The 27410-nt window shown below is 30.8% G+C and overlaps 1 protein-coding gene across 1 annotated transcript; it reads right to left on the bottom strand.

The window, feature by feature from the left end:
• Positions 1-545: 545 nt before the first annotated feature.
• Positions 546-27103, bottom strand: LOC145331796 (tetraspanin-4-like). The gene is made up of 12 exons (XM_080176636.1): positions 26987-27103; positions 26053-26150; positions 16699-16800; positions 14121-14267; positions 13904-13943; positions 13586-13667; positions 12514-12571; positions 11679-11756; positions 8145-8258; positions 5382-5465; positions 1443-1534; positions 546-862 (listed from the first exon to the last, which is right to left on the bottom strand). Exons 2-12 carry the CDS (start codon positions 26116-26118, stop codon positions 817-819), a joined length of 909 nt encoding a protein of 302 aa, XP_080032762.1. The 5' UTR covers positions 26119-26150; positions 26987-27103; the 3' UTR covers positions 546-816.
• Between the last annotated feature and the right edge of the window lie 307 nt (positions 27104-27410).

Below are 27410 nucleotides of genomic sequence, written 5' to 3'. Positions count from 1 at the left end.
CTTAGAGAAAGCCCAATCTTTCCCGCTTTTGTTACGTCATATACGTTTCGGGAAAGAAAAAGGGAAGGGGGAAAGAAAATCTCTTCAAAAGAGAGATTTTCTTCCCCCCTTCCCTTTTTATATGACGTCACAGGAATCGTACTCCTCAAAAGTAATACAAAAGCGGGAAAGATTGGGCTTTCTCATATGCTTATGTCTATAAATATTAAGTATAAACATTTTCTTTCTGAAACATTAAGTTTTAGCTATAATAGATAAAATATCAATAATAAAGATTTTCATAAATAAAAAAAATTGCAATAATATTTAAGGTAGCGCAGCACTTCTTTAACAAAAATATTCCTAAATTCAATCACTACATAAAATAAACAGTAATTTTTAATGATGTTTTTCCTGCTGCGCTAATCATATATATAATTGTCCCTATTGTCTTGAATCAGAATTTTAAAAATCAGAAATAAATCATTCTTACATCTGTACAATTTAAGAACTCTTTTTTTTATAAAAATCTATATATACAAATAACAGTTTGTTTTTCAATTGTGTTTAACATTAAACGTTTACTGATAATTAATTTAATCTTATTTACAATTCAAATCGGAGAGGGGGTAATTTTTGTAAAGATGTCGTAAGGTATGGTATTAAGAACTCCAAAAAATGAGACAACAGAAATCGAAATCACTTTTACTTTTTCAAAAGAAAACTAAACGAAGTATCAATAAATTGAGGTCTTAAGTTTATAAGAGTCCTTCCTTAGTACTTTGATTTACGAGAATCCTCCCCTCCCTCATTATAATGATATAAAATTTGAACTATTTAACAATTAAGATCTATTTTGTGACTTCTTGGTTCATCTAATGGCCTAGAAAAAAAGACAACATATCATATACAACACAAATACATATATAAATGTAATTTACAACTAGCTAAGGAAACTCACGCGTCAAGTTCCATTGTATAAAGTAGTTTCTGTTTTGCTTTGTCTGTCCGTTAAGAGCTCGCTAACAAGAAGATGATTGGTCAATTACAGTGTATACTGGCATCCATTCTATCGTATGGCGTCATAATTTGTGGAGGGACTTTAATCATCTTCCGCTAACAACCGTATAACGATAAAGTTATCCATTTAAGAAGACCTTCACATAGGTTCTACGCTATTTTTTTAAAATCTGAGTCTTGAGATAGTATTAGGCTATTTATAAATCCCCTTCTTCCTTTTAATTTTCATTGAAAATCTTACTTAAATGGTTTACTGAGGTACGATTTCTACTGCTTCAATTTTCTATTTACATTTCCCTTTCTTTTCCCCTTTCTCCTCTTCTTTCGTGCTCTTTAACACACACGTATTCAAAATCGTCGCCATTATGGGACGCAATCGTCCTTTTGCTTTTAATTTGAACGCTGGTCTGTCAGTCCATATTTCTTGATCTTGCATGAATTACCTGTTTTCATCCTTTAATAGGAGCGTGTGTGTGATTGTATTTTGTTTTTCTCTCAACATACACAAGCATAGCGCCAATACAACTAATATTATCTAAACAAATTATATTCTTGAACAAAAAATATAGCAAAATGCATAAGTAGCGATAACAAAGTAATTTAAAGAGCAGTGTTCAAGTAAACTATTTACTGAATTCTAATCTGTATCATTAGTAGTCTCCATACAACTACGGACTAACTGACGGACGTACAAAGTGAGTTATAAAGCAGCTTCACTACTGAAACAAATTAATACATTTTTTCTAAGAATTTGTGTATGTTTGAATTTACCAAAGCGTTTGATGTATATATTTTTGAATTGTCATATTTTTTCTTTCAATGATACATCAGACGAAAGTTTTTGAATAATATGAATATCGAATATGGTTTTAGATGTAAACACGTCAACACAAATATGAAAATAATATCTTGTTTTTTTAGATGCATAGCATCTCTACAACAGACTTTCTTCCTTACACAATTAGTTTTGTGAGTCATTAACTTACAAAGATTTAATTTACAAAATTTTCATGACAAATTTTATTATTGGGTTGATCGTAACTAAAGAGGTTAAAAATGAGTTCAACTACTGAAAAGTCAGATGCATATATTAATAGTAAGAGTATAGGGAATGCCTAGACCTTAAACCAAAACTCATTACCAATTAAAAAAAAAAAAAAGGCTTTTGGTGTAAAGGTCCTCAGAATGATAGATTAAAAGAGCGAAAATTGTGCATATTAATGAATACTTTAAATTGGAATTAGAAATAATTTTTTCAAACAATAAGCTAAATATATAGTAATTAAGAGTAACACAAAAGTAAAGGGGTATAGTCTCTTTCGTGGCAACTCTCCTTAAGGGGCGATTCTTCGTTTTTTTCACAGTAGCTTTTCTCCTATATCTAGCCCCTGCGGGGGGCTCTAACCCTGTGGGGCATTAAATTAACCCAATATAACCTAATCTAAAATAAACTATCGAAGGCCATTTTAAAAATACGACGAATCGCCCCTTAAGGGGCGTTGCCACGAAAGGGACTATTCCCAAGTAAAGTAATGAGAAATTGTATAATTGTAACAATGGGACAGAGAAACAAACACCGTCACCTATAGAGTAACTTAGCTGCTAAAAATATATGCCCATCGCCTTGATGTTATATATTGATTGATGTACGCTATTAATCTAATATAATATCTATACGCTTTTCATAATAGACATATTAGTAATAGGGAAAACAAGAATATTTATGTCCATTAGAAACATAAAAATGACAAGATACAAACAGTGGATTAAAAAAAGCCTAAAAAAACAATAATGAATTTAGACAAATGTTTTGTTTTTAAGTGCTATTGAAATATAAATTATGTTAAAAAATGAAAAATTTTTATTGGATACTATCCCTCTCGTTTAAAAACAACTCTATAATCATCACTCTATAAATTCTATTTAATCAAAGGTAACCCTTCCCTTCCACACATATAATACATTATTTTTTAAAAATCAGAACAGCATATTATTAAAACAACTAAAACTTGTCCTCCATCGTGCTTTACTCTATAAAACAAACTCAATTTATTTCTTGTCTTTTTGCGAATATGAAACACTGTGCGGAAATGTAGGCACACCATAATCAAGTATAAAGGTTTTCACACTTCCTGCCCCACCCTAAGACACGAGCAGGGCGTACACAAGATATTTAAAAAGATAAAGCACAAATATATTACAATCAAGAGTAAGAACAGAATATTAAAAGAGATGTGCACTGATATTTTACACCCTTCTAAAGATTTAGATACCAACCACCCTAAAATCAATAACATAATATAGAGGGGGTTTTAAAGTAAATTAAAAGTTTATTGAAAATTAATCATTTAGATTATAGGTAATGAAAACTCAAATAATAAGGGAGTGTAGAATTAGATTCCCTCTTAATAAGTGAATAGCAAGTTCTTTTACAGTTGAACAAAAGGCTGTAAGACGTTGACTGCGTTAAATAAAAGTGATAATGGCTGACGAAAAATCATTAACATGACGTTTTCTAAGACGATAGAGAAAGCTGATTGAAAAAATAGAATATATGAATGAGGCAAATTAGTAATTGATAATGTATATATAACGACGATTAACTTGATTTTTTAAACTGCATTTTTCTCTTTTGATCTGTAAAAATATTGATGCAAAATTGCTAGGAAGAATCTTTGTCAAAAAAGCAAAAAGTAGTTAGCGGCCAAAAATACAATGCTTATGGCTGTAAAACCTAATATTACTGTTCCCAAGGGTGGGAATATAAACCAACCAATAATAATAGATGATAAGCTTAATATATTAGATAAATTTGTGTATTCTATTCAATTAAAAAAAATTTTTAAATCCCCAATTGCTGAAAAGCAATGTCAGACAATTATCATAATCGAACAATAAGTTTACATGAAATATTGTCCTCATTATACTGTAGGGATATCCTATGATATAAAGTAGTAAGGTTTTTTTTCTGAAGCTTTTGATTTCAATAACCGCTGATCTGATTCAGTTATAATTTTCAGAGAAGGTTTATTTATATCTTGGGGTGGCTTTAAGATATTTTATTTTCACCCCTTCAACTTGAAAACAATGCCCCTATATGCTAGGGGCGCAGCCACTAGTAATTATTATGTTATTTTGTATGAACAAATTTTATGTCCATATGGATCCTATTTTCCCATATTAAACACAAAATATATCAAGCATAAAAGAATTTTTTTTATCATATGCATAAATCTAATAATTCTGCTATGAAAAAGTTTCCGTGGTATTGTCCTTTACAGGTTTCAAGCTATTTTTTGTAAATGTTGGTTCAACACCTTTGCCTCCAAAGGTGCCATAGGTATAGTTTTCTTAACCTCCCCTCCCCTCACATCCTGAATGTTTATAATCCAGAATGTTCAAATTCCATTTTAATTTTGTTAATCTAATTTGTTTCCTATCACTTTGATTCCTAGCAGGATTAGGCACCATGGTTTATTCATTTATGTTTATCCTTTTTTATTTTAAAGAAAAGATTAAAAGTTTTTATTTTATTTTAAAACCAAAGTTATGCATCCACGGGAACATAAATTTATAGTTTTTACAACTTATTTACAAGCAAACATATATTCAACATTTTTACTACCTGTCCTGTGAAAGGGCGGACATATGGGTCGGAAATATATTTTTCGGTATGTCTTCGAAACTCATTAAAACGGTCCGTCCGTCCGTACGTATGTGCGTCTATAACGGATAGTCTTTGTTTACCTTCTCTATAATCAAGGCCTAAAAAATGAAGTGGGTCCTTAAACAATATCCTGTATTTTAATAGTTTTGCTACAAATTTCCTTACAATTTTGTTTTGACATATTACAAGTGTTAATGTTCGTTTGTCCTACCGTTTCAGAGCATTGATTTTATGCATGTTATCATCCTTGTTTTCTTTAATTGGGCTATACTTTTACACTGAAGCATATACTACTAATATTACTGGGATGGAATATAAAATTCCTGTGCACATCCTCCCATATTTCATACAATTTTACAACATGTCCAATGTGTTTTAAATACATTACTTTACTACCAGAAAAATATGCAATAAACTAGTGTATTGTCTTTCAGTGTGGATGGGCCGATGGGGACATTGGGCTGTTTTTAACACCAGTCCCCAAAGTTTTAAAATAACATTTCCTAATTCAATTGCTAACAACTTTGAGGACTTCTTTTGAATTTTGATTATATGGTGGACAGCGGTTACCGAGATCTTAAGCTACAGACACTAGAAAGATAGACAAACATCCTAGTAATTCTATATGGTAAAATTGATGGTCTTGGTTTCTACTGACATACGGATATACCAAAGTAGTAGAGTGCCTGTGCTCCATAAAATGACGTATATTTACCTGTATCGTTAAAATACATATCACAGAAAGAACAATTATATCTAGGTTTTGCATCATAGCCTCACTTAGCACTGGGGCACATCCCTAGATAGATAGATAGATAGATAGATAGATAGATAGATAGATAGATAGATAGATAGATAGATAGATAGATAGATAGATAGATAGATAGATAGATAGATAGATAGATAGATAGATAGATAGATAGATAGATAGATAGATAGATAGATAGATAGATAGATAGATAGATAGATAGATAGATAGATAGATAGATAGATAGATAGATAGATAGATAGATAGATAGATAGATAGATAGATAGATAGATAGATAGATAGATAGATAGATAGATAGATAGATAGATAGATAGATAGATAGATAGATAGATAGATATTACAGATTTGTCCCCAAATAGAATAATCTTTATGAATAACTGCTCATAATGATCTGCTAAAATTATGAGGAAGGATAATTTTCAAGAAATAGAAACAAGACAGACCCAGATATAATGAATCTGTATAAGATTAAGTAACCCTTTAATTACACGGCTTTTATATGGTAATGTCTGATTAAGTAGTTTTAAAAAAAATTTATTGACCAAGAAAATTGCCTGATTTCTATTGATAATGGATAAAAAACACGAATAAAGAATTTTTAGAAAACTTCTTACTGTCTCTATGTAGAATAAATGATAAAAATATGGATAATAGAGACCACATAATAGTGTTACTACAAGTAAACAAAAAATCACTATTATGTTTGGTTTTTCAGCTACTCAATAATTATGTTATGTCAGTGCGTCAATCCGTAACTCTATTCTATATGTATATCATAGCAAAATATTATGAAATACACTAAATTAGAATATTTGTTATAGAATTTGTAGCTATATAGGCTTCTTATGAAAATAATTATCTTCGTTCGACCTTTCTTCGCCTTTGGAGAGTTTTTTTTAAATTGCCCTATAATAACAATACCGTAACGTTTTTTACTTTAAATCAGTCGTTTACAAGATCTTTACTGGGTATTGTAGACATATCAACCCAACTAATCTCCCCATGAAATAGACTATCATGCTTTATATCAATACTTAGATTTCCTGTAACTTTTTTTACTTGAAATAATTCGTTAAAACTACAAGCTCAAAAGTAAATCACATATTAACATAAGTTTTTTTTGCAGTTTTATCGTAAGACCACCCCATAAAAAGAGTCCATTATTCACATTATTGTTTTCATCAAAGATCATTAAGATATCAGGGATGGTAGCAAGAATATTGAAATATGAAAAATGTACAGTAAATAATTTATTGCACGACCTTAGTCTGAGAATTCCTAACTGTGCATGGTAATGAGTTGCGCCTGTTTTGGGCCAAGGCATTCCCCATACTGTAACTATTAATGTCGCGCATTTGACATAGGAGCAGTAGGAACCATTTAAACGTCTTTAGTTATGACGCGGTGTTAAGCCGAGATTCGAACCTATAACCTCCCCGTCAACGAGTGAGTGCGCTACGTGTTGAGCCACAGTCGCGGGATTTTAGGTTAGCTTATTTTTTTTATCAAAGGCAAATTCAATTTAAACATAATTATCACTGAACTGTATTATGTTATGTTAATATCTTTACACAAAGATCTCACTTATAAGTATTATCCATAGAATAATGGCATTAAACCTTCAGAGTAGCAATCCGAAACTTCAGAATAACTAATAGGAGCAGTTTAAGGGATTTTTAGTATCATACTTACAGACAATATTTTTAAAGGTTTAGATATGAGGTAATGTCCATAAAATAATATACCAGGCTTTTCTTAAAATAGCCTTAAACATGCTCAATACAATTACCAATTTTTCAAAACTATTACAACTCGGTTAAGAGATTTTAAGTAACACCTTTATTATCATACATACAAAATTTGAAGACTTTAACCTACGATTCGCATTTTTATCAATCTTATACATTGAGAAAAAATAAGAATCATTCATAACATGCAAAGACTAATTGATTGAAACCAAAGAAATAAAAATATTTTCTTTGAAATGCTGTATTTTAAGCTACCTAATTTATTATCTTAAGTTATCTATGATACTATTTTTTTCATTATGGAAAAGATTAGGAGAACAAAAAGTAAAGCTAATGCTAAAACATAAAATCTTTTTATAAAAGTTACAGGATGCCCGTCTTGTCTTCAGCAAAAGATCTCGCTAACTGCTATGCCTATCTTAAAGGTACTAGGAAGGCTTTAATTATTTTGAAACTAAGTGTGTCTTAAAGGGCTAACATACCAAAACGCGCAACATCCATATCTTCTCTACTATAATTTAATATACATACAATTCAAAAAAAACTTTTGTACAAGAAAGGACGGGAATATTCCCTTTCGTAACATCGCCCCATAAGGGGCGATTTGTCGTATTTTGTAAATGGCTTTTTATAGGTTATTTTAGGTTAGGTTAGGTTAGGTTATATTGGGTGAGGGTTAGGTAATTGGCCCCGCAGGAATAGAGCCCCCCGCAGGGGCTAGAAATAGGAGAAAAGCTACTGTGAAAAATACGAAGAATCGCCCTATAAGGTGCGATGTTGCGAAAGGGACTATACCCGAAAGGACCATAGAAGGTTGACAAGGATTAGATTTAAGTAATAGATTTAATCCTAATTTTGAGCTGTGTGTTTTTCTATGTATAGTCTCTTTTCAACTATTTACAATTCTTTACATGGTCCTATAGAGAGTTTACCATGGATGCGAAAATAAAAAAATTCTCACCTGCATGAAAAATGAATTATATTTTGTGGGGGTGTGAATACAGTTTGAGTCCAAGGGCTGGATTTTAATTGGATAGACCGACTCGTCCAGGATACAACAAGATTCTGGTATCTTCTACATACATAGATTCAATTAGATAGATAGATAGACAGAATATAAGAGGTTAACTCACAAAAAAAATATGAATTTTAAATATTTATTCAGACATTACAAATTGTCTCGTGCATGTTTGCATTCTTCAGATGTCAATGGGAAATAGATAGACAGAATAGATAGATAATGAAATATTTAATCCTAATGAATATTCCCCTAGAGGCCTCCAGTAGACCTTGAGGCAAAGTGCATCCTCTACCTTGGAAGGTGGTATTTTTTTAGGGTCGATTTTTCTTTGGAGGGTGAAGGTACCCTCCCAAAAAATAATTACAAAACCTATAAGATGCTTCACTGGAAAGTAGAACTATACCTTTTCAGCGGTTAGCGAGATTATTGCTAAAGACATACAAACAAACATTCTGTTACTTTTATGGGGAATAGATATAGTGAAATAATTTAATTGATTCAAACTAAGTTTAAACTTTAATCAAAAGAAATAATATTTATTTTCAATTAATTAGTTGGAGTGTTGAGAAATTAAGAGAGAGAAAGAGTGTGAGAGAGAGAGAGAGAGAGAGAGAGAGAGAGAGAGAGAAAGAGAAAGAGAAAGAGAGAAAGAGAAAAATAGTAAAGGAAAGTGGTTTTATCAACAGTTAATCGAGAATATTACATTTAATATATATTACATTTAATCATTTCATTACGTTTATATAGAAAGGTTCTATATGACTTTTAAAAGTCAAGTCTAATTTTTACTTTAATTTCAAGGTCTAAAACCAGTTTGATTATGGAACATATTTTTGGCCAATTTTCTTATCTTCTAATCTCTGATTTATTAGTATAGAGTTGGAACTTGGATTTGTCAAGTTAAAATCCTTCAAAACTTGGAAGAAATGTGAAATCACTTCCGCATAATATCACCTCAGAATAGGTTTTCATAATCGCATACACATAAATAGACACAATATATATAGATGGCCCATCTGACGACATTCTATGGACAAACACCTTTACTTTCTTTTTTAAACGATGTTTTCTCACTAAAATCTCTTAACCTTCTTAACCAATACCTGGGTTGTACCTTTACTACTTTCCTATTGGCTGATTTAGAGAGTGTGTCTCTAGAATATCTCTATATAAGAATAATAGGAGGTATTTAATAATGAGAAATTTTTAAAATTTAATTACATGTGTGGATATAAATTCACAATTGAAACTCAATATCAAGTATGGCCTCGAAAACGATTTATATTATTAAATTAGAACCAGTTCTTAGCCATAAAAATCAGGTATAGTATCATATTACAATTTATCACGAATATGAAAATAAAATCATAAAATTAATATTAGTTTTTTTAGCCACTAAAATTGATCTTATTTTATTTTTATTTAACTATGCGAAGAAAGCTGTCTATAATACGATGTAATTAAAAACTGTTCTGTAGATATATTTCATGACAGGTAGGATCATATCAAAAATCCTAAATAAGTTTTATTTTAGACTTCTATGTTTTTTTCTTCAAAAAGTTCCTTCAAATTCCCACACCCTTATAAAATTTATCTTTCAGCTAGAATGGGATAATTTGTCTGTAAAACCAAAAAATGTATAGTCAAAAGTGAAAAAACAAAAACTAATAATAAAATAAAAGCAAGAATACCAACTAATATTATCATACTTTTTTTAACTAATTAGGGAGGGTTTCCTTGGGATTCACACAGGAATATAAGCTCAGGACTTATAGCAGGCTTTTCTGTTCAGAGAACCCGAGATACCCCTTGACAAACAGACTTATAGACATCATACCACTTTTATATAAGGTTATTTGGACCGAAAGTTTTCTGAAAACTTATCCCTGTTTGAGGCCCTCAGTAAAAGTTTGTGTTCAAGTTCTAAAGTTCTTAGGATTTACTCAAGTGTTAAGTCCCTCGGCAATAAAGGGTTAAATAATCAAGCTAAAAAGCAAGATTTCAAGGTTATTTTGAGTAATACCACTACTCAAATTTGTGTCTGTCAAGTCCGTAAAAGAAAGCTATAAATTAGGTCATTATAGTATTGTTCATTCTTTTTAAAACCTTTAACAATAAGGGAACCGTATCTAAACAAAATTATTTCTTAAAATTCTTAACGTTTATTTTTGAATTTTTAAATTTAAGATTATTTCTTTGCTTTTAAGGTAGAGCTTTACAAATAACAAAAACTTCTATAATAAAATAAAGCTTTTAACAATCATTTTATTTGTAAATCTTTAAAGAAAATAAATTCTCAAGATACTGGTATTTGTATTTACTTTTCACAACTTTAAATTAAGACTAAACATTAATACCTTCATTAGAAGTTAACTTTAAAGTTTTTTCAATCTTTTTTTTAAAAATATTTACACTCCCCTTGCTCATTCTTTTACTTTTAGGTAGGGTTAATCCAAGAAAAGAGTGAACATTGGGCTTTAAATTATACAGGTAAACATATTTATTTGGGCACTTTCATCAAATCTTGTAGCTTCCAAACTTTCTCACTCATGATAAAAATTTATATAAGGGGTAATTTTATTGATCATCGTTGGGGATTTTTCTTCCATTGTCTTATCCTTTTAAATATCTGGATAAATAAAAAACAACCATTTCGCCTAATTTTTGGTAGTTTGACTAAAGAAAGGCAATTGACTGATTAATAAAAAGAATAAAGGTTTTAGTTAAATTAAATCAAGAAGAAATTTTTAAAATTAATTAATTGAAAAATTCTTATCCAAAAATTCGGCAGAAATTAATGCCCAAATACTTTTTAAATTAATATTTTGTAAAATATCAAATACAATTTTTAATATTTTGTGCTAATTAAACCTGTTGTGTAAAATTTTAATTAAAAATATTGATACAATGTTAAAATTGTTACCCGAGACTGCGAAGGCATAAATTTTTGGAATAAAGGACTATGAAATCTAATAGAAGGGAAGATTATTGAACAAGTCAAAAAGATTGTTTGTCCCTTATTTACAACAACCTTTTTAGAACACTCCAAATCCAATTAAATTTTTGTGGGTGCGTTTTAATTTTACGATGTTGTGACAAAAAATTAACCTATCTCTATAAGATTTAATTGTGTGTGAAGATTTCTGTGTATAATATGAGTAAAGAAATTAGAAAATGTTTGAACCGGACAGACTAAATTCTAAGGTTAATTGTAGAGTTGCACTACCAAAAAAAACAAGGACAGTTACTTTTAATAGTGGAGGATTGAGAGAGAGAGAAAAAAGAAAATAGTCAGAGAAGTGGAAAAAGAGAAAAAGAGTGGTAGAAAGAAAGCATAATAAAACTATATAATTAAAATATTAAATTACCTTTATCGGTTAAAGGGAGAATAAACAAAATGGCAACATGAAGGACAAATATAGTAATTTGCAGAATAGCTTCACTTCTAAAAGAAGAAAATATAGCGTCGCCTACCTGATTTTTTGGCAATGATATTTGTGGATTGGAGACTGTTTTAAAGTCACGGTACCCTGAGAAACCACAACAGGAAAACTAAAATAAGGCAAGGATAACACCCATAATTACTGAAACATTAAAATAAAAAGAAGCTCTTTATAGCCTATAAAAGATGAGTCATATTCTTTAATCTAATCTAAGATGCTGTGAGTATTGGTGCAAAAAATATGACGTAACAAAAAAAATTAGCCAATGAGAGGCCGTTATTGACCAATGGTAAAATTTATAGTGGACTCTCATTGGCTAATTTTTTGTTACGTCATATTTTTTGCACCAATACTCACAGCATCCTAATCTAATGTAAGTTGGGGATCTTTCAGCAAAAAGATTTTAAACTTGATGTTTATAAAAAACTTATTTCTGAAAAATCACGAATTACGTCATATGAGAATAATGGACTAATCTTCTTTGACTAATGTCATGCTGTACTTATTAGACGGAAAAAAAACTTCTTTTCTTCAATAGTTAAAGTTCCCAAAGCGTAATTCTGAAAAGTCATGAGATACGGGATTATTTACAGAAAATTAAATATTAGTAACTTTAAAAGCAACCGACGAAACATACATACATTAATAACAGTTAATTATAGAATAGATTCTTGTAGGTTAAAAAAATCTGTAATAAAATATTATGACAAATATTACCGTTTTCAATTTCCACACAAACAGAAAAAATTTATAATTCTAGAGTAGCTACGATATTAATAAAAACTCACTGTAGCCATGAGATAGCTCCATGCTATTGTTACTAAATTTATAATTCTAGAGTAGCTACGATATTAATAAAAACTTACTGTAGCCATGAGATAGCTCCATGCTACTGTTACTAAATTTGATTCTTCACCGATTCTGTTATATAATTTTAGTTAAAATATTTTATTCAAAATATAACAAATTTAATAACAAGAATATTTTATAGATTTTGCTTTTATGACACATTATCAACTACGTAATGTTGTAATTCTAATGACATGTTCATTAAATGTGATGTTAGCCATAGGTAAAAATAGTGAAGCAATTGAACATACTATAGCACAAAAATTACTTATTCCAAACAAACTTTATGAACTGCCAGACAGTGGCATGGACGTACGGTCATTCACGAGTTATAGAGTAGTTTCACTTAAAAAACTGTTTTCAAAGACTATCTGTAGAATATTTATTTCTTGCATCGTATTATAAACGGCTATCCGCGGATATAGAATGTACAATCATAAGATTTAAAAACGGGTTTTAATCTTATGATTGTACACTCTATATCCGCGGAAAGCCGTTTATAATACGATACGAGAAATAACTATTATTTAACTTTAGTTATAAAACTAGTCTTATATTTTCAAATCAAATAAATAAATTGTCAGTTGGACAAGGTTCTATAAAAATGTAGCTGTGCATTAAAAGAGAATTTATCAGAAAATATTTTGATTATCAAAAAAATAAGTAAATATATCAATACAGACATATTGCCGATAGACAATGACTATTAAGTTATCAAGTATTTGATAAAATTGGATATTTTATCAATATTGAAACATAAAAACTTATTTTCATGTAAGCTTGATTTTATTTAAAATTATATTTAGTATGAAGAAGAACATTAAAGAACAGGTTTGTTACTAAAATATATTATTAATAGGGAAGTAGACTGTTTTCTGTCTGTCTGTCAGGTAGATGAAAAGACATTTTTCTAGGGGAAGGTGAAGGCACCAACCCCCTAAATAGTTATAAACCCAGGAGAAGCATAGTTTTTAAGGATGAACATATTAGTTCAGCGGTTAGCGAGATTCTTCGGTACACACAAATAGACAGATGGACATCCTATTACTTTTATATAAGGATTAAATCCTGCATATTGAACTATTCCTGAATGACTGTAAAGAAACATGTGCTAGCCAGCTAATAAGCCTCTCTAGATTCGCCTTGATTAACGGCAAACACGTCAAAGCAACTGAAAAAGGTTTTAATTATCTGCGTTGCCCTTTGCCATTAGGGTTTTCACCACACTGGGGCATGTAGTCATAATGCAATTTTATTTTAATAATAATATCTCAGCGATGCCGATTTGTCTTTCATGCAATATGGTCGACATAGACTAGGACATTTTCAAAAACAATAAGTAAAGGAGTATAAAATATATCTATGAATATCTATAAAAAAAAATTATGTTAATCAATGAAAAGTTACCTAATTGAAATATCCAAAGCAGTAAAATTGGAACCGCATACTAAAATAAAATAGATTAATTAATTTTTATCAAAATGTAAATTTTAGTTATGTGAGTATAACTTGGCAAATTTTAAAAAGGCTAAAACATATACACAAAAGATGTAGTTAAAATACAACAAAATTACATATCAATATCAGTATGAGAATAACTTAACAAAATTAAAATTTCACTTACCATGACTAGAAGCATAGGATTAATTCTAACAGCCCCAATATATCCACAGAGCGGTATGGGTAGAATGCAGCCAGAAAGACCTAGCATAACTCTCCCAGATTCTTGTACAACCAGAACATTGCTAACCGAAACCAGTAGCTCCAAAATCTATACACAAAAAAAATATAACAACATACATATATGTACTATGGACATACTTACTTTTTTAGACTTGCCATTAGAGATGCTTTGTTTATGACACTGTTCCTAATATTCCAACAACAAAAAAAGGAAAGGGGAAATTGGATTATGAAATTATGATTAGATAGTCGTTAGGCTTTCCACACCGTATCTAACTATTACAATAATAATGATGTCAAGCTTACGATCTATAGGACAATTCTAGTACGCCAAAATTAACGATCCTTTACAATGGGACGGACCAAATTTAAGTGTAGAAAATCGTCGCCTAAAAGTTTTAGAGATTAAATAGGTAGCAGGACAAAAATCAGCCACGTGACGTCATAAAAATGAGGGACTTTCAATCTCTTTTTTAGAGCTTTTCTTTTCCACTTCTCCTCTCATCTCTCCCATTTTTATGACGTCACATAGCAGGTTTTTGAGACACTTTTTCCCGCTACACTGTTAAAAATAATTTTTTTATTTAGTATCAATTGATACTCTGGAGAGTATTGGACCCGTAAGTACCCTACAACTATATAATTAATATATAACACTATGTAATACTATATAACACAATAATTATTACTATACAGAACCCATACATTTTTTTAGTATCGATTGATACGCTCTAGGGTACTATAGAATACGCTGTAGAAAAGTTTATAAAAATAGTAATATTTTATACGTTGTAGGGTATCGGAAAATACGCTGTAGAAATGTTTCTTGATTTAGTACTATTTCATACGCTGTAGCATATCAGACAATACGCAAGAGAATGGTTTATTAAAATAGTAACTATTCATTCGTTCTAGGGTACGAATCTGTACTGTAAAGAATAATTGAAACAGGCACCATTCGTGCACACCTCTCATGGAAGTGTTTCAATGCTTGGTCGTTTTAGACAAAGATGAAATGTTACTATTTATGCTCAGATTTATAGTTTTGTTTTTTGTAATTATGACTGACCATAGTTTTTATTTTTAAGGATAATGTTTAGTCCTAAACATCTTTAAAGTAATGTTTTTACTAAATTTACATTTAAATTAATGTTTTATGGCTCTGCTTGGTATGTTTGTTGATATAACAAAATGTATATGTACATATAATAAATATATATTATAAACTGATCTTTCATACAAAGTAAAACAGTTTCATTCCCTACAAAGTATCAAAAATTATGATAGAGGGTAACAACAATTGCAAAGGAGGGCAATGAAAAATTACTTCTACCATATTGAATTATATTCCCAAGAGCGTATTAGACAATACTATACAGACAAATACATTATTTAGTACTACGTGTTACTTCACAGAACATTACCTAATACTTAATACAGCATTGAAAACTTCCTTGTATCGTAATGAGGTTTTTTTCCTACTACGTACGGATTGATACTATACATTAATGTGAAGAATATAGAGTATCATCTGATGCTAAAAAAAAAAAATTATTTTTAACAGTGTACATCAAATAGAACTTGCAAACTTTTTCAGTGTCAAATCTATTGCAATGAACAATTTAAACAAGCTGTTATGTCTTCTTTGATGAACATACGGAGTGATATACCCTAGTTTATGGTAGCTACGCTCCATAAAGGAACGTTAATAAAAAAGTTTGTATTAAATAATAAATAAACTTGATAATGTGTTTACTACAGTCACAACTATATAGAGAAAAGTATTCTGAATGCAAAAAAATAAAAAAGTAAGTGAATTTTTTCACATACTGTACACTGTTTGTTTAACAATAGCGGTCAGTTAGTCTGTATTTTTATTATCTCCGCCTCTTTTACACACAGTTAACCAACTAATGCCAACGAATAATAAAACGTTATTGTAAACTTTGGGGACGAGTGTAATAAACAGCTGAATGTTCCCTCACTGGTAACTTCAAAAAGATTTGCTAAAAAGGTGGCAATATTTCTAATTCTTTGTCTGTCGAATTATTTTTCAAATAACTGGTGCACATCCCTAACAGTGTTGTTTATCATGGTGACAAGACTTAGAAACAAACTTTTTAATGAAAAAATAATTCTGTTTATTTGTTTTGTTACAAACACCTTTCTCTGTTTACCTTTTGAAAAGCAAAGCTACTCTGCCCGTCTGTCAGGCAGTTTATATTACTCTTGGCAAAGTGAAATCTTAATTTTTTTTTCAAAATATACGTTTAAATATCTCATTCAATCAGCATCTTTTTTTCAGAAAAAAATTATTTTTAATTTCCATCTAAAATAGATTAATGTTACTTAAGTTTTTCTGTCAAAATATCATTTACACAATGACCGACTTTGTTCATCTGTTTGTTTTACTTTTACTAAATATATATTTTAAATTACTTATCCTCGCTTCGTATGGATGTTGTCATCCTTGTTTTCTTGTATGTTGATCTAAAAAACCTTAACACGGAATCTGTTACCTGATTAGGTCTATTCTGTGCATATTGATTGACAAGGTTGACCACATGCTCAGCTGCGAAGGTGAATGTCAGCCCAAAAATCAGCAGCACAAAACCAAGAACCTGAAACCAAAGTTTTTATTTATGTAAGGTTGATTATCCTATGATATATAGCAGTAATATTATTTTTGTCTGAAGCTAAAGATCTGAGAGATTTGAGATTTATCATTTGAATGGGTTTCACTTTTCAGGGAAGCTTTATAAATATCTTGGTGTGGATCTAGGCCTCCTCCTCTCCTAGATATTGTAGCTTCAAATAGAAGAAACGCCCTAGAAAAAGCCTACCACATAATTAAATTAATTAGAATGCAATGATGTAATTTTAATGAAGCATTCTACTAATCAGCTTGTTTCAAACACCTTAGAGACTGAATGACAATGAGAGATATTGAAAAAAGGAAAGTGGGGTAAATTCTAAAAAATAAAGAATTTGAAAAATGGTATAATTTGAAAAGAGACACATAAGTAAAGAAAACTTTTTAATAATGACACAAACCTAAAGTAACTTTAATAGAAATTGGGATATTGCGAGATGAAGAGTAGGATTGCTACAATAATTACAACAGTTTCAACAGTGCAGTGCTAATGATCAAATATAATATAATTGCATAAAACCTCAGGAAGGGGAGGGAAATGCAGGGGTCGGCAGCCGCGCCTCAGCCGCGCATAAGTCTCGGTTTTAGACCCTCTTGTGAGCGAAAAAATGAAATTTTAAAAAGAAGGATTGTTTTCTTAAATGCAGGTTTAGACATCCAGCTAAATTTTAGAGTGATAAGATATCGATTTCACTGAGGCTTACAATTGGCATACGCGCGGCTGCCAATCCCTGGGGAAATAAAAATTATTCTGGTATCCAAAATTTTAAAAGAACATTATTTTATTCATTGGCTTCAAAAGTTTGGTTATAATTTCCAAAAATCTTGATAAGTCGGTACAAACTAGCAGTGTCAAACTTTTCCACCAATTAATTTAATTATTTATTTATCATGTTTGAGGGCGTATATTTATCTCCACTGTCTTATCCCTGCTCTAACTTGGAACTGTGATTATTACGTCAACCTCACCTCTATCTTGCATAGATAATGCAATTTAAGAGTATTTGGTCAACTTTCAAAGTTTAAACTTGTGCCAGCTCTTCTTCAACATTCGGTGTTCAAACAAATATCACAAAAGTATTGTTGTTAAGGATTAAATTTGGGAATAGTCCCTTTCGTAACATCGCCCTATAAGGGGCGATTTGTCGAATTTTTAAAATGGCTTTTTATAGGTAATTTTAGGTTAGGCTAGGTTATTTTAGGTTAGGTGATTGCCCCACAGGGTTAGGTAATTGGACCCGCAGGGTTAGAGCCCTCCGCAGGGGCTAGAAATAGGAGAAAAGCTACTGTGATAAATACGAAGAATCGCCCTATAAGGAGGGATGTTACGAAAGGGACTATACCTATAAATTTTATAATGGATTCCCTCAAAGTGCCTGTTAAGCAGTGAAACCTTCTCTCATTTAATTTTTAAATAATTAAAATTTTAATATTTATGAAAAATTGTCTGTAATGAGACGCTATTAATGATTTTTCAGCATGGCTGAGAGCAGGTTTAAATCCATCGAACATTAATAGGTCTCGAGGACATACTGGAAGGTTTATTTCTTATGCCTAACCCTTAAAGGTGGCTTTAAATCTGTGTGGCTGCCTAGTACCAAATGTAACTTGACATAAATAATACACAAATAAACGAATACATTTTAAAAGAAGTGGTTGGCGTTCTTTGCCCAATAGGGCGCCTTGAGGGAAAATACCGATTTTGTTGCTGAATTATCTATCTCATACATTGGGAATAAGGGTTATCATTATTAAATTAACAAATAATTTTAGAATATATTATGAAGCTTAAACAACTCTACTTAACCTAACCTTTCATCAATATATCTATATCATATATTCTATTCTAATTAGAAGTTTTTCAAACATTTTTTAATAACAATCCACTCTTCTAAGACGTAAAGATAATTCTCGATTTCAGCAATCATTTTGATGAATTCTATCTAAAAATTCTATAAAATCGAATACAGCAATATTAGATGCTAGATCCTTTCAGTCCTGCACTTATTATCTATTTTAGTTTAATTGCAGGAACAATCAGTAAACCAAGTTGATGAAAACTTTATTGTACTATGATTATGACTGTTATAGTAAAATCACAGTAAATTAGTTGGCTTATGTCAGCAGTTATTTTACTGTGATGGTGGCGTTTTAATAACTATAGAACCAGCTTTCTTGCAATTCCCGCGCAAACTTATTTTCCCCAGTTGTTGGTTGTCAGCAGAAACCGGTTTTAAAGAAAACAAGGATGATGACTCTAATAGTGGTTTAGCCTTATGAAAATCCAGACAAATGGTTAACAGAATGATTACCAACCAATGGAAAGATGTTGTATATTAACCAAAAATACTCGGATGTGTGAAAGTATAGAATAAGTTTAGGACAGGTTTGAGGATTTTTTTTCTTCAATATTTGCTTAATTGCCCTTTAAAAATTAATCTTCCCCCAAATTGAAACAAAATTGGAATTGTTATTTTTACATTATACTTTTGGGCAACTCGTCCAAAAGTCTATAGACGTAACTACTAGAATATAAAAACTGAGCCTAAAAAGTTTTCACTGAAATTTAAAGATTCATTTTATGCCAAAACTTTTTTACAATTGAATTTAAAAAAGAAGAATAGTGCACAAATTAAAACTTTTTGACACAACAAAATTTGTTGGGAAAATTTCTTTTTCAGCATAATAAAATTTTCTGTTTAATTTACCTACCCAGAAGAAAAAAAGCCAATAAAAAAAATAATCTTTCCCTCACAATTAAATAATTTCATTTGCTAAAACATGACCAACCCCATCTGTAATTTTCTCGGTCGATATGTGATATAAACTGCCGGTTTTTTGGTGAAGATATCCCTTACCATACGCATTCAGTATGCCTTACTTGATCCGTCGTTAATGCTACAAAAGACTTATTTATCATTTATGTATATATGTACATATAAAGGTTTTGTGATTACATATATTTAACCATATCCTTCTCTCTCCTTATCTTTTTTTTATGACAACTGATAATCTGATTTATCCGTTTGTCTATCAATAAGTTTTGTGCCATCCTATTTATGGATGTTGCAATCCTTGTTTAATTGACTAAACCTTGTAACAGAAAGCTTTTACCCAAAATAAATTGAATAAGTTTAGATTTGATTTGTATGGAAGATTTTATGGATTTTATGGTTACATTTGTCAAATAGAAAATTTACCAAGAGTTGGTTCTAAAGATGAATTTTATATTCAATCACAGAACGTTTTAGAACATTTTGATTGATTAAGTTCTTCTTAATCGGGCATTTTTCCAATAGTATCAACCAAAGGCGTGCATGAGGTTTTGACATCCCCCCTAAACCCAATTTTGTTCATACAACGTACCCCTTATGCTTACTTTTTATCATAGAATTAAACTTAAAAAACACAGTTTGTAAATAAATGTTATTTTGCAGCATAAACCACTTTGGAACCGACGCAAAATGGATTTAGAAATTCAATATTTCATTTCTCAATAAAAATTTGTGCACATATACGAGGGTTAACATAAACCTGCAAAGATTTGGATCTAGTGTTAGCTAAAATTATGATACATGACGATTTTATTTTTAAGTATTAAAGGTAAAAATGGGCCATAACTCTTGGGTCTGACAATATAAACGTTTTGTAGCAGAAGTGGAAGGATTTCTGGAATTTAATTTAGATATACTTTTGTAATTATTATCGTAATCATTATTTTCTTTATTTTATTACAGCAAAGAACATAGTTGTTTAAGGCACAAAAAAGTTTTTATTATAAACCTTACTTAGTACTGGAAAACTATAAATAAACAGATTAAGAGGGGACAATGGGCTGTTTATTACCCAAAGTTCCCAAAGTTTAATGATAACGTTTTAATATTCGCTGGCTTAACAACTTTGAGGAGTATTAATGAATTTTCATTGGTTGGTTTATTAAATTCAGTGTCCATACATTTTAAGAAATAATTGTTATCTACAGATGAGTTAATTTGTGTATTAACATTGGGGATGTACATCAATTAGTCGGCTGTAGCCTTATCCCTTTAGAGTCCTGATAAATGAATGTTAAAGAGTTACTTTTCCAAACAGACAATAATTTAAGCTGTATTGTGAAAAGACTGCACATAAACCAATTTTAGAAGAATAAATGTAAAATATATTGAACATAAATCCCATGACTTGCGATGGATTCTAAAATTATTTAAATTTGTACTAAAACATTTAATGTACAGCCTAAGAAAATTGCTAATGTGCTGTCATATTTTTATGAGTAAAAGACATTTTAAATCACTATAGCAGTCATTATTGAAAAATCTAAGTAACAAAAGATTTTACTGGTTATTTATTAGGGTTGGGCCGGATATTTTTTTGGCCGGATACCGGATACCGGATATCCGGCTGATTTCAAATGCCGGATATCCGGCGTTGGCCTGATATCCGGTTATCCGGCCAAATTACCGGATGTCCGGCCGGATATCCGGCCAAATTACTACATATTAAAGTATCAAAAAAGGATATAGTACCTTTCGTGGCAACGCACCCTAATGGGGCGATTCGTTGTATTTTTAAATTACTTTTAATAGGTTATTTTAAGTTAAATTAGGTTATATTTGGTTAGGTGATTGCCCCGCAGGGTTAGGCAATTGGCCCCGCAAGGTTAGAGTCCCCCCACGATGGGCTAGAAATAGGAGGAAAGCTACTGTGAAAATACGAATAATCGCTTGCCACAAAAGGGACTATACCCGCAAAAAAATTCTTCATAAACTGGTGTTTTATATTATACTAGCGGCTGCGTCCCTAGTATCTAGGGATATTAGAAGGGACATGAAAGTGCAAAAAAAAATAACTTAAAACCTTACAACGACTTTTTTTTATAAAAATTAAACAGCCTAAAACCACCCTGGGACCTATAAGAAGCTTCACTCTAAAGGAGAACCATATCGGTTCAGCGGTTAGCGAGATTCTTCGCTACAGACAAAAAAAAGCTTACTACTTTATAAAATTAAGGTTAAAACTTAAAAATTAAGTAACTATTAAATGATCTTTCTTCTTAGCAAATAAATCTAATTAATTAACTATTACTACCCTCAATCTGTAATATCAACCCCTAACGGTTGGAGGATGGGCGGGGAGGTGGCGTTGAATGTCTGCCCCCCCCCCCCCCTCTGTTTATTTTCTATCCCATTGTCTGTGTATAAAAGGTAGAGGGCTATAACTAAGTGACTTTCGAAATATGGGTATGACACATAACTGAGAGTTGAATTTTTTTTAATACCTCCTTCCTGGCGGGCACAGGATGCCAGCAAATCTGGTGAGGTCATTCAGGTAAAAAGTAAAAATATTTTTTTACTTAAACAAAGCATTTTATGTTATTTAATACTAAAATATCCTATAGTCGTACATCCTCATATGTAATATAGGTGTTCAAGTCGATTTCAGGATCCAGGTATAATCCTGCAAGTCCTGAACCTCCAGGTCTCCAGAAATCTTTAAACGGTTCCTGTGACTGCAAATTTTTACTTGAAGATTTCAAATTTTAAACTTAGGCTTTTTTATATATCTTCATGACATATTACAATTTCATAAATCAGTTGCCGTTTACCTGCCAACCGTCGGTTTGCGGCTGGCAGCTGCCAATATCCGGTATCCGGCCGGATATTGAAAATGGCCGGATATCCGGCCACACCGGATATCCGGCCCAACCCTATTATTTATTGTATTAGTAAAGCTACTCTTCAATTACTTAATCATCTTTCCTTTTGTATAAAGTAGTTAGTTTTTTGCCTGGAGGCTAAGATTTTTTAACTACTAAACCGATTGAGTTTAAGATTTAAATGAAGCCTCATAAAGGTCCCAAGATGGTTTTAGGCTATCTTTTTAATGCTGAGGAGGTTTTCGGCTATTTTCCATCTTTTCCTTCTACTTTGATTATTAGGCCATACCATAATAATTTACCAAATACAATCTTTGACTATGAGATTAGAGCTGAAAAAAGGGGCTGAATGATCCGGACAATAAATTATTTTTGTTAAAACATTGCCGCCTCACAAGATGCTTTGGCAGAATGTTCATATTCATTTTTTTGACAGCTGAGTAAAATAGCTTAAATCTATCATATGGCACTAAGGTATATTCTCTGAAAGACAGAACCAGATCCCCTTTTCCAGGTGGACTGACATACAAACTCTGACAATCCTTCCCTATACAGTGTAGATAAGCTACGCTACTGTAGAGGAATGAAAAGGAAGAAACTAAATGAGCCAATCAACTAGAATGTCTAGAACAACATCTATCCAAACACAGATAACAAAAATGATTTGGTTCAACGGTAGCGAAGCTTTTCACCAAGTAATATACAATAGAATTAATCAGAATGTACAAATTAATTATCTTTTTCTAAGTGCATTTTAAGTGCCTGACAAGCAAACACCACCCCCTCCTTATTTTTATTTGGTTTTATTTTTCTACCTAACCTAAACACACGAAAAACTATTCCCTCTTCTTCCCATTGTCTCAATTAATTTCCATATAAGGTGTGGACTTTACTTAACTTTACAGGGTTATATCTATCTTTTACAGGATTTAATTTTTTTATAAAAAAAAACTACTTTCTTTCCCTTTTCCATTACCCACTTACTACCTACATACTCAAAAGAATTTTAGAATAGCCTGGCCTTGTTGCCAAAAAAACTTTGATTTTCCAAAAAGGAAAAAGCAGATGTAAAAATTGTCTCTTTCCGCCCCATTTAGCCAAATGATTCTTGTGGCTGGATAAAACTTTTTCTTGGAAGAAAGAGACATTGAGTCTGATAACACGGACGAAAAATGTTCAATAGCATATTGTAATGATATATTAGGACATAAAGACATATTAGTAATATATTCTTATATTAGAATAACAAGATGTATGTCTGACTGGTGTTTCTTGGGCAGGATCTCGTTACCCGCTGTACCGATGTGGTTCTCCTTCAAAGTGAATCTTCTGATAGTCTCAGAGGAGGTTTACAATTTATTTAGGAGAGGGTACCTCCACCATCCCAAAACAAATCGCCCCTAAAAAAAATATCCCCTACAAAAATTTGTTTTCCGGGAGGTGATTGGTTTGAAACTGGGCAATATCCTACTTCTAATGCTAGGAAGAACACAATAATAGACTGAAAACCCCAAACAAGGGTAGTTCAATCTAATAAGTTCTAGGCAATGTGTCATTAGAATAGTATGTGTTAAGTAGTTGTTAGCTTGAGAAATAGTGTCAAGTTATAACTTCAATAGTTTTCGTTTTTCGTAGTACAATTATCTGTTTATGTTTTTAGGTTTTTTTTTCTAAACTTATAAACCAACATCCTATCGAGGTCAGTTTGCCCCAGATATATAGAGATTATTTTTTGTTAGTTTTTGTACTGTAAAAAATAATAATTTGTCTGTCAGTGTGTTCCTTAAGATATTTTAGACAAGGTTAAAGTAAAATGCAATTATGTAGTTCATATATTCTTCAATCATAAAAAAATTTTGATCTTTCATGATTAAGATACAAATTTCGGCTCTATCTGAATCTTATGGTCTAAACGGAGAAACAATTTCTTTTCTTATTGAAAAAGAAAAACATGAATTATGAACCTAGTTTAGATAAATAAAATAATGATAATATTTTAGCAATAAATTGTGGAAACTAGTTTTGTTTAGTTTTTATGTAGTTTTTTCACTATTTGTGTATAAATCATTAGCACAACTTAATAATATATTTAGAGAAGCTTAGAATTGGTCCTAGGCAGGTTTTCTTTCCAGGGAAGTTTTTCATCCCCAGAAAATGGGGGATGTAACCCCTCTCCCCTTCCTCTCCTTAAATGACTATTTGGCACAAAGTCCCTTGAGGGGAGCAGTCGCTTGTGTTAAAAATAGATAAGAATTGAGAATGTTATGGAATGAAAATAAGAAAATGTCGGATGATTTTTACATTCTATTCCGTCCGTGTATAAGGGACAGTTCCAGAGATATCTTTTGATATTGTAGCACAGTAAAATCCCACTTTAGCTGCAACAATAAATTAGTGTCACACCATAGTGACAAACTGACTAAAAAACCCATGCAAGTGTGACTATTGGAATTGGAATTTTTGCAGAAAAATTCTTCAAGAAAGAAAGAAATTTATTCTTAAGTATAATTTTGTTTTATAATTTGAGAAAAACAAGAAAAACATCATTAAAAGCGAAGCACTGAAACAAACAGACATTAACACTTATATAGTGTCAGAACTGAATAATCAGAATATAAATGTCGAAGCAAAATTGTAAGTAAATTTGTTGAAAAACTGCTTGATACAGGATAATGTTTATGGACATACTTACATTTTTAGGACTTGATAATAGAGTTGCTTCGCTTATAACATTATACTTTGTTGTCCCAAGAATCAACATACCAAAAATCAGATCAATCGGATGATTAGATCATATAAAAAATTGTTGTTAAAAAAGTAAAAAAAATCAACATGTTTAAAATGAACATACGGACATTCTTGGAATGATTATAATGTTGCTACGCTATCTAAATCGTACCTAAATACTAAAGGAATCACTTTGCAAAGTGTGAAATCGTTAGGACAATTCTAACATGCCTAAATTAACGAAAAAAGCTATCCGTCTGTGACGGACGGACTTACGGACCGACCCTAATTATAGAAAAGCTTGGCTTTTAAAAATTAACTAGAGCTAAACTTGAGATACCCACATATATAAAGTAGTAATCATATTTTGTTTTTAGACTATTTATTTTTATATATAGGTCATTAGCTTTGGTTTTGAATATTTTTTTTATACTCCCTCTTAAAATACAGACCACTCAGGGGCTCAGTCGATGGTTGTCATACAAACATGGACATGATATACGTGGCTATTATGAAATAGGAAATTTTATCGTCAATTTAGGTTGCAACTTTAATCATGATTTATTGGTCAGTGCTTTCCTCCAGTAGGAGAGAAGGGGATGAGAGGTATCGCTATATTAGCTAACTTGGAGGATCTTTATTATTGGAGTATGTGAAAATATGGGCCACGTCCAATTAATTATATATCGGTTCATATAAAGCAATTTCTATAATTTGACCATAGGCAATGCAACTCAACTCAAATGTAAGTCTTTGTATAAGATCAGTCTGAAAATGGTTACAATCATCTTCCGCATGAGCAAGAAAAACAATATGACATTTACAAAAACTACTTACCAGAAAGATAGAGTTTGTGACGGTGAGGATATATTGAGGAATACCACGAGCACAGTTGCATAGCATCTTTGTCTTTTCAGGTATGCCAGATACTAATCCTAAAATTATTTTCCTGTCTAAGCGATAATAAAATATAAACAGTTGAGATAGTAAAAAGTACTGATAAAAATATGATTTTAACCTACAGATTAATTAAACAAAAAAATACAGTTGAAAAAAAAGTCTTTTTAAAGGAAGCCTACAAGAAATACACTGCTTTAACTGCTGAAAGACTGCCACAAGTAGACCTAATACCCAAAATTTGAAGCCTTCAACTATGTATAATAACAAAAAAGTTATAGGTACTTTAAAATGACATTTTAGGTAGAGAAAAGGTAGAGCGGTGTATTTCTTACAGGCTTCCTATAAGACTTGGTTTTAAAATAACACCGTTAAATCCTCAATACAAAAATAAAAATAAAACTTTGGGCTAACAAATCAATCATTTAAAAAAAACTCTTACAGGATACATATTCAAAGAAGTATAAGAGGTTAACTCACAAACAAAATATGAATTTTACATATTTATTCAGACATTACAAATTGTTTCGTGCATGCTTGCACTCTTCAGATGTCAATGTAAAACTAAAGTTTAAACCAAATTTAAATTTAAAGGATTTTTACAAATATTTTAGAAGATTTTTTTAAACATAATATTAAAAAAAAGAATTTATTTAATATATTCAAAGGAACACAGTAATAGTGTCTGACTGATTATGACGTAACAAAAAAAATTAGCCAATGAGAGGCCGTTATTGACCAATGGTAAAATTTATAGTGGCCTCTCATTGGCTAATTTTTTTTGTTACGTCATAATCAGTCAGACACTATTACTGTGTTCTATTCAAAGAAGTATATATTAGATCATTATTGACTTTAAAATTTTGTAACAAACCTAATTTAAATAGACTGAAAATTCACTACAGTTGTAACATTTCTTAATTTTTCACTCATTAATTGTATTTTTAATACTTCATTTTTCACTTTTCATTATTTTTTACATTTTTATTCTGAAAAGTTGTACTTATGAATTTATGTTAAAACCTTAATTAACTACTATGTATTTGAAACAAAATGGATGTTTATGAAAAATTAGATACTACTTTACACAAGTCAAAGATATCTTAATTTTACTGTTTTAATAGGTTTTTTTTTGGGGGGGGGGGTTATATCTCTGTACTTTTTAAAATAAGGGATTATATTTATTTATCGTACATTGTCCTATCCTTGTATGTACAGTGTACCAACTTATATTCACATTATTGGTTTTCCACAGAACTTGGAACAGAATAATCATTCTTAAAAATGTTTGCAAAGAA

This window comes from Acartia tonsa, chromosome 11 (assembly GCF_053477335.1).
Source record: "Acartia tonsa isolate MP-2025a chromosome 11, ASM5347733v1, whole genome shotgun sequence".
NCBI classification, from domain to species: Eukaryota; Metazoa; Arthropoda; class Copepoda; order Calanoida; family Acartiidae; genus Acartia; species Acartia tonsa.
The sequence above is the reverse complement of the archived record's forward strand: the minus strand, read 5'-3'. Positions and strand labels throughout refer to the sequence as shown.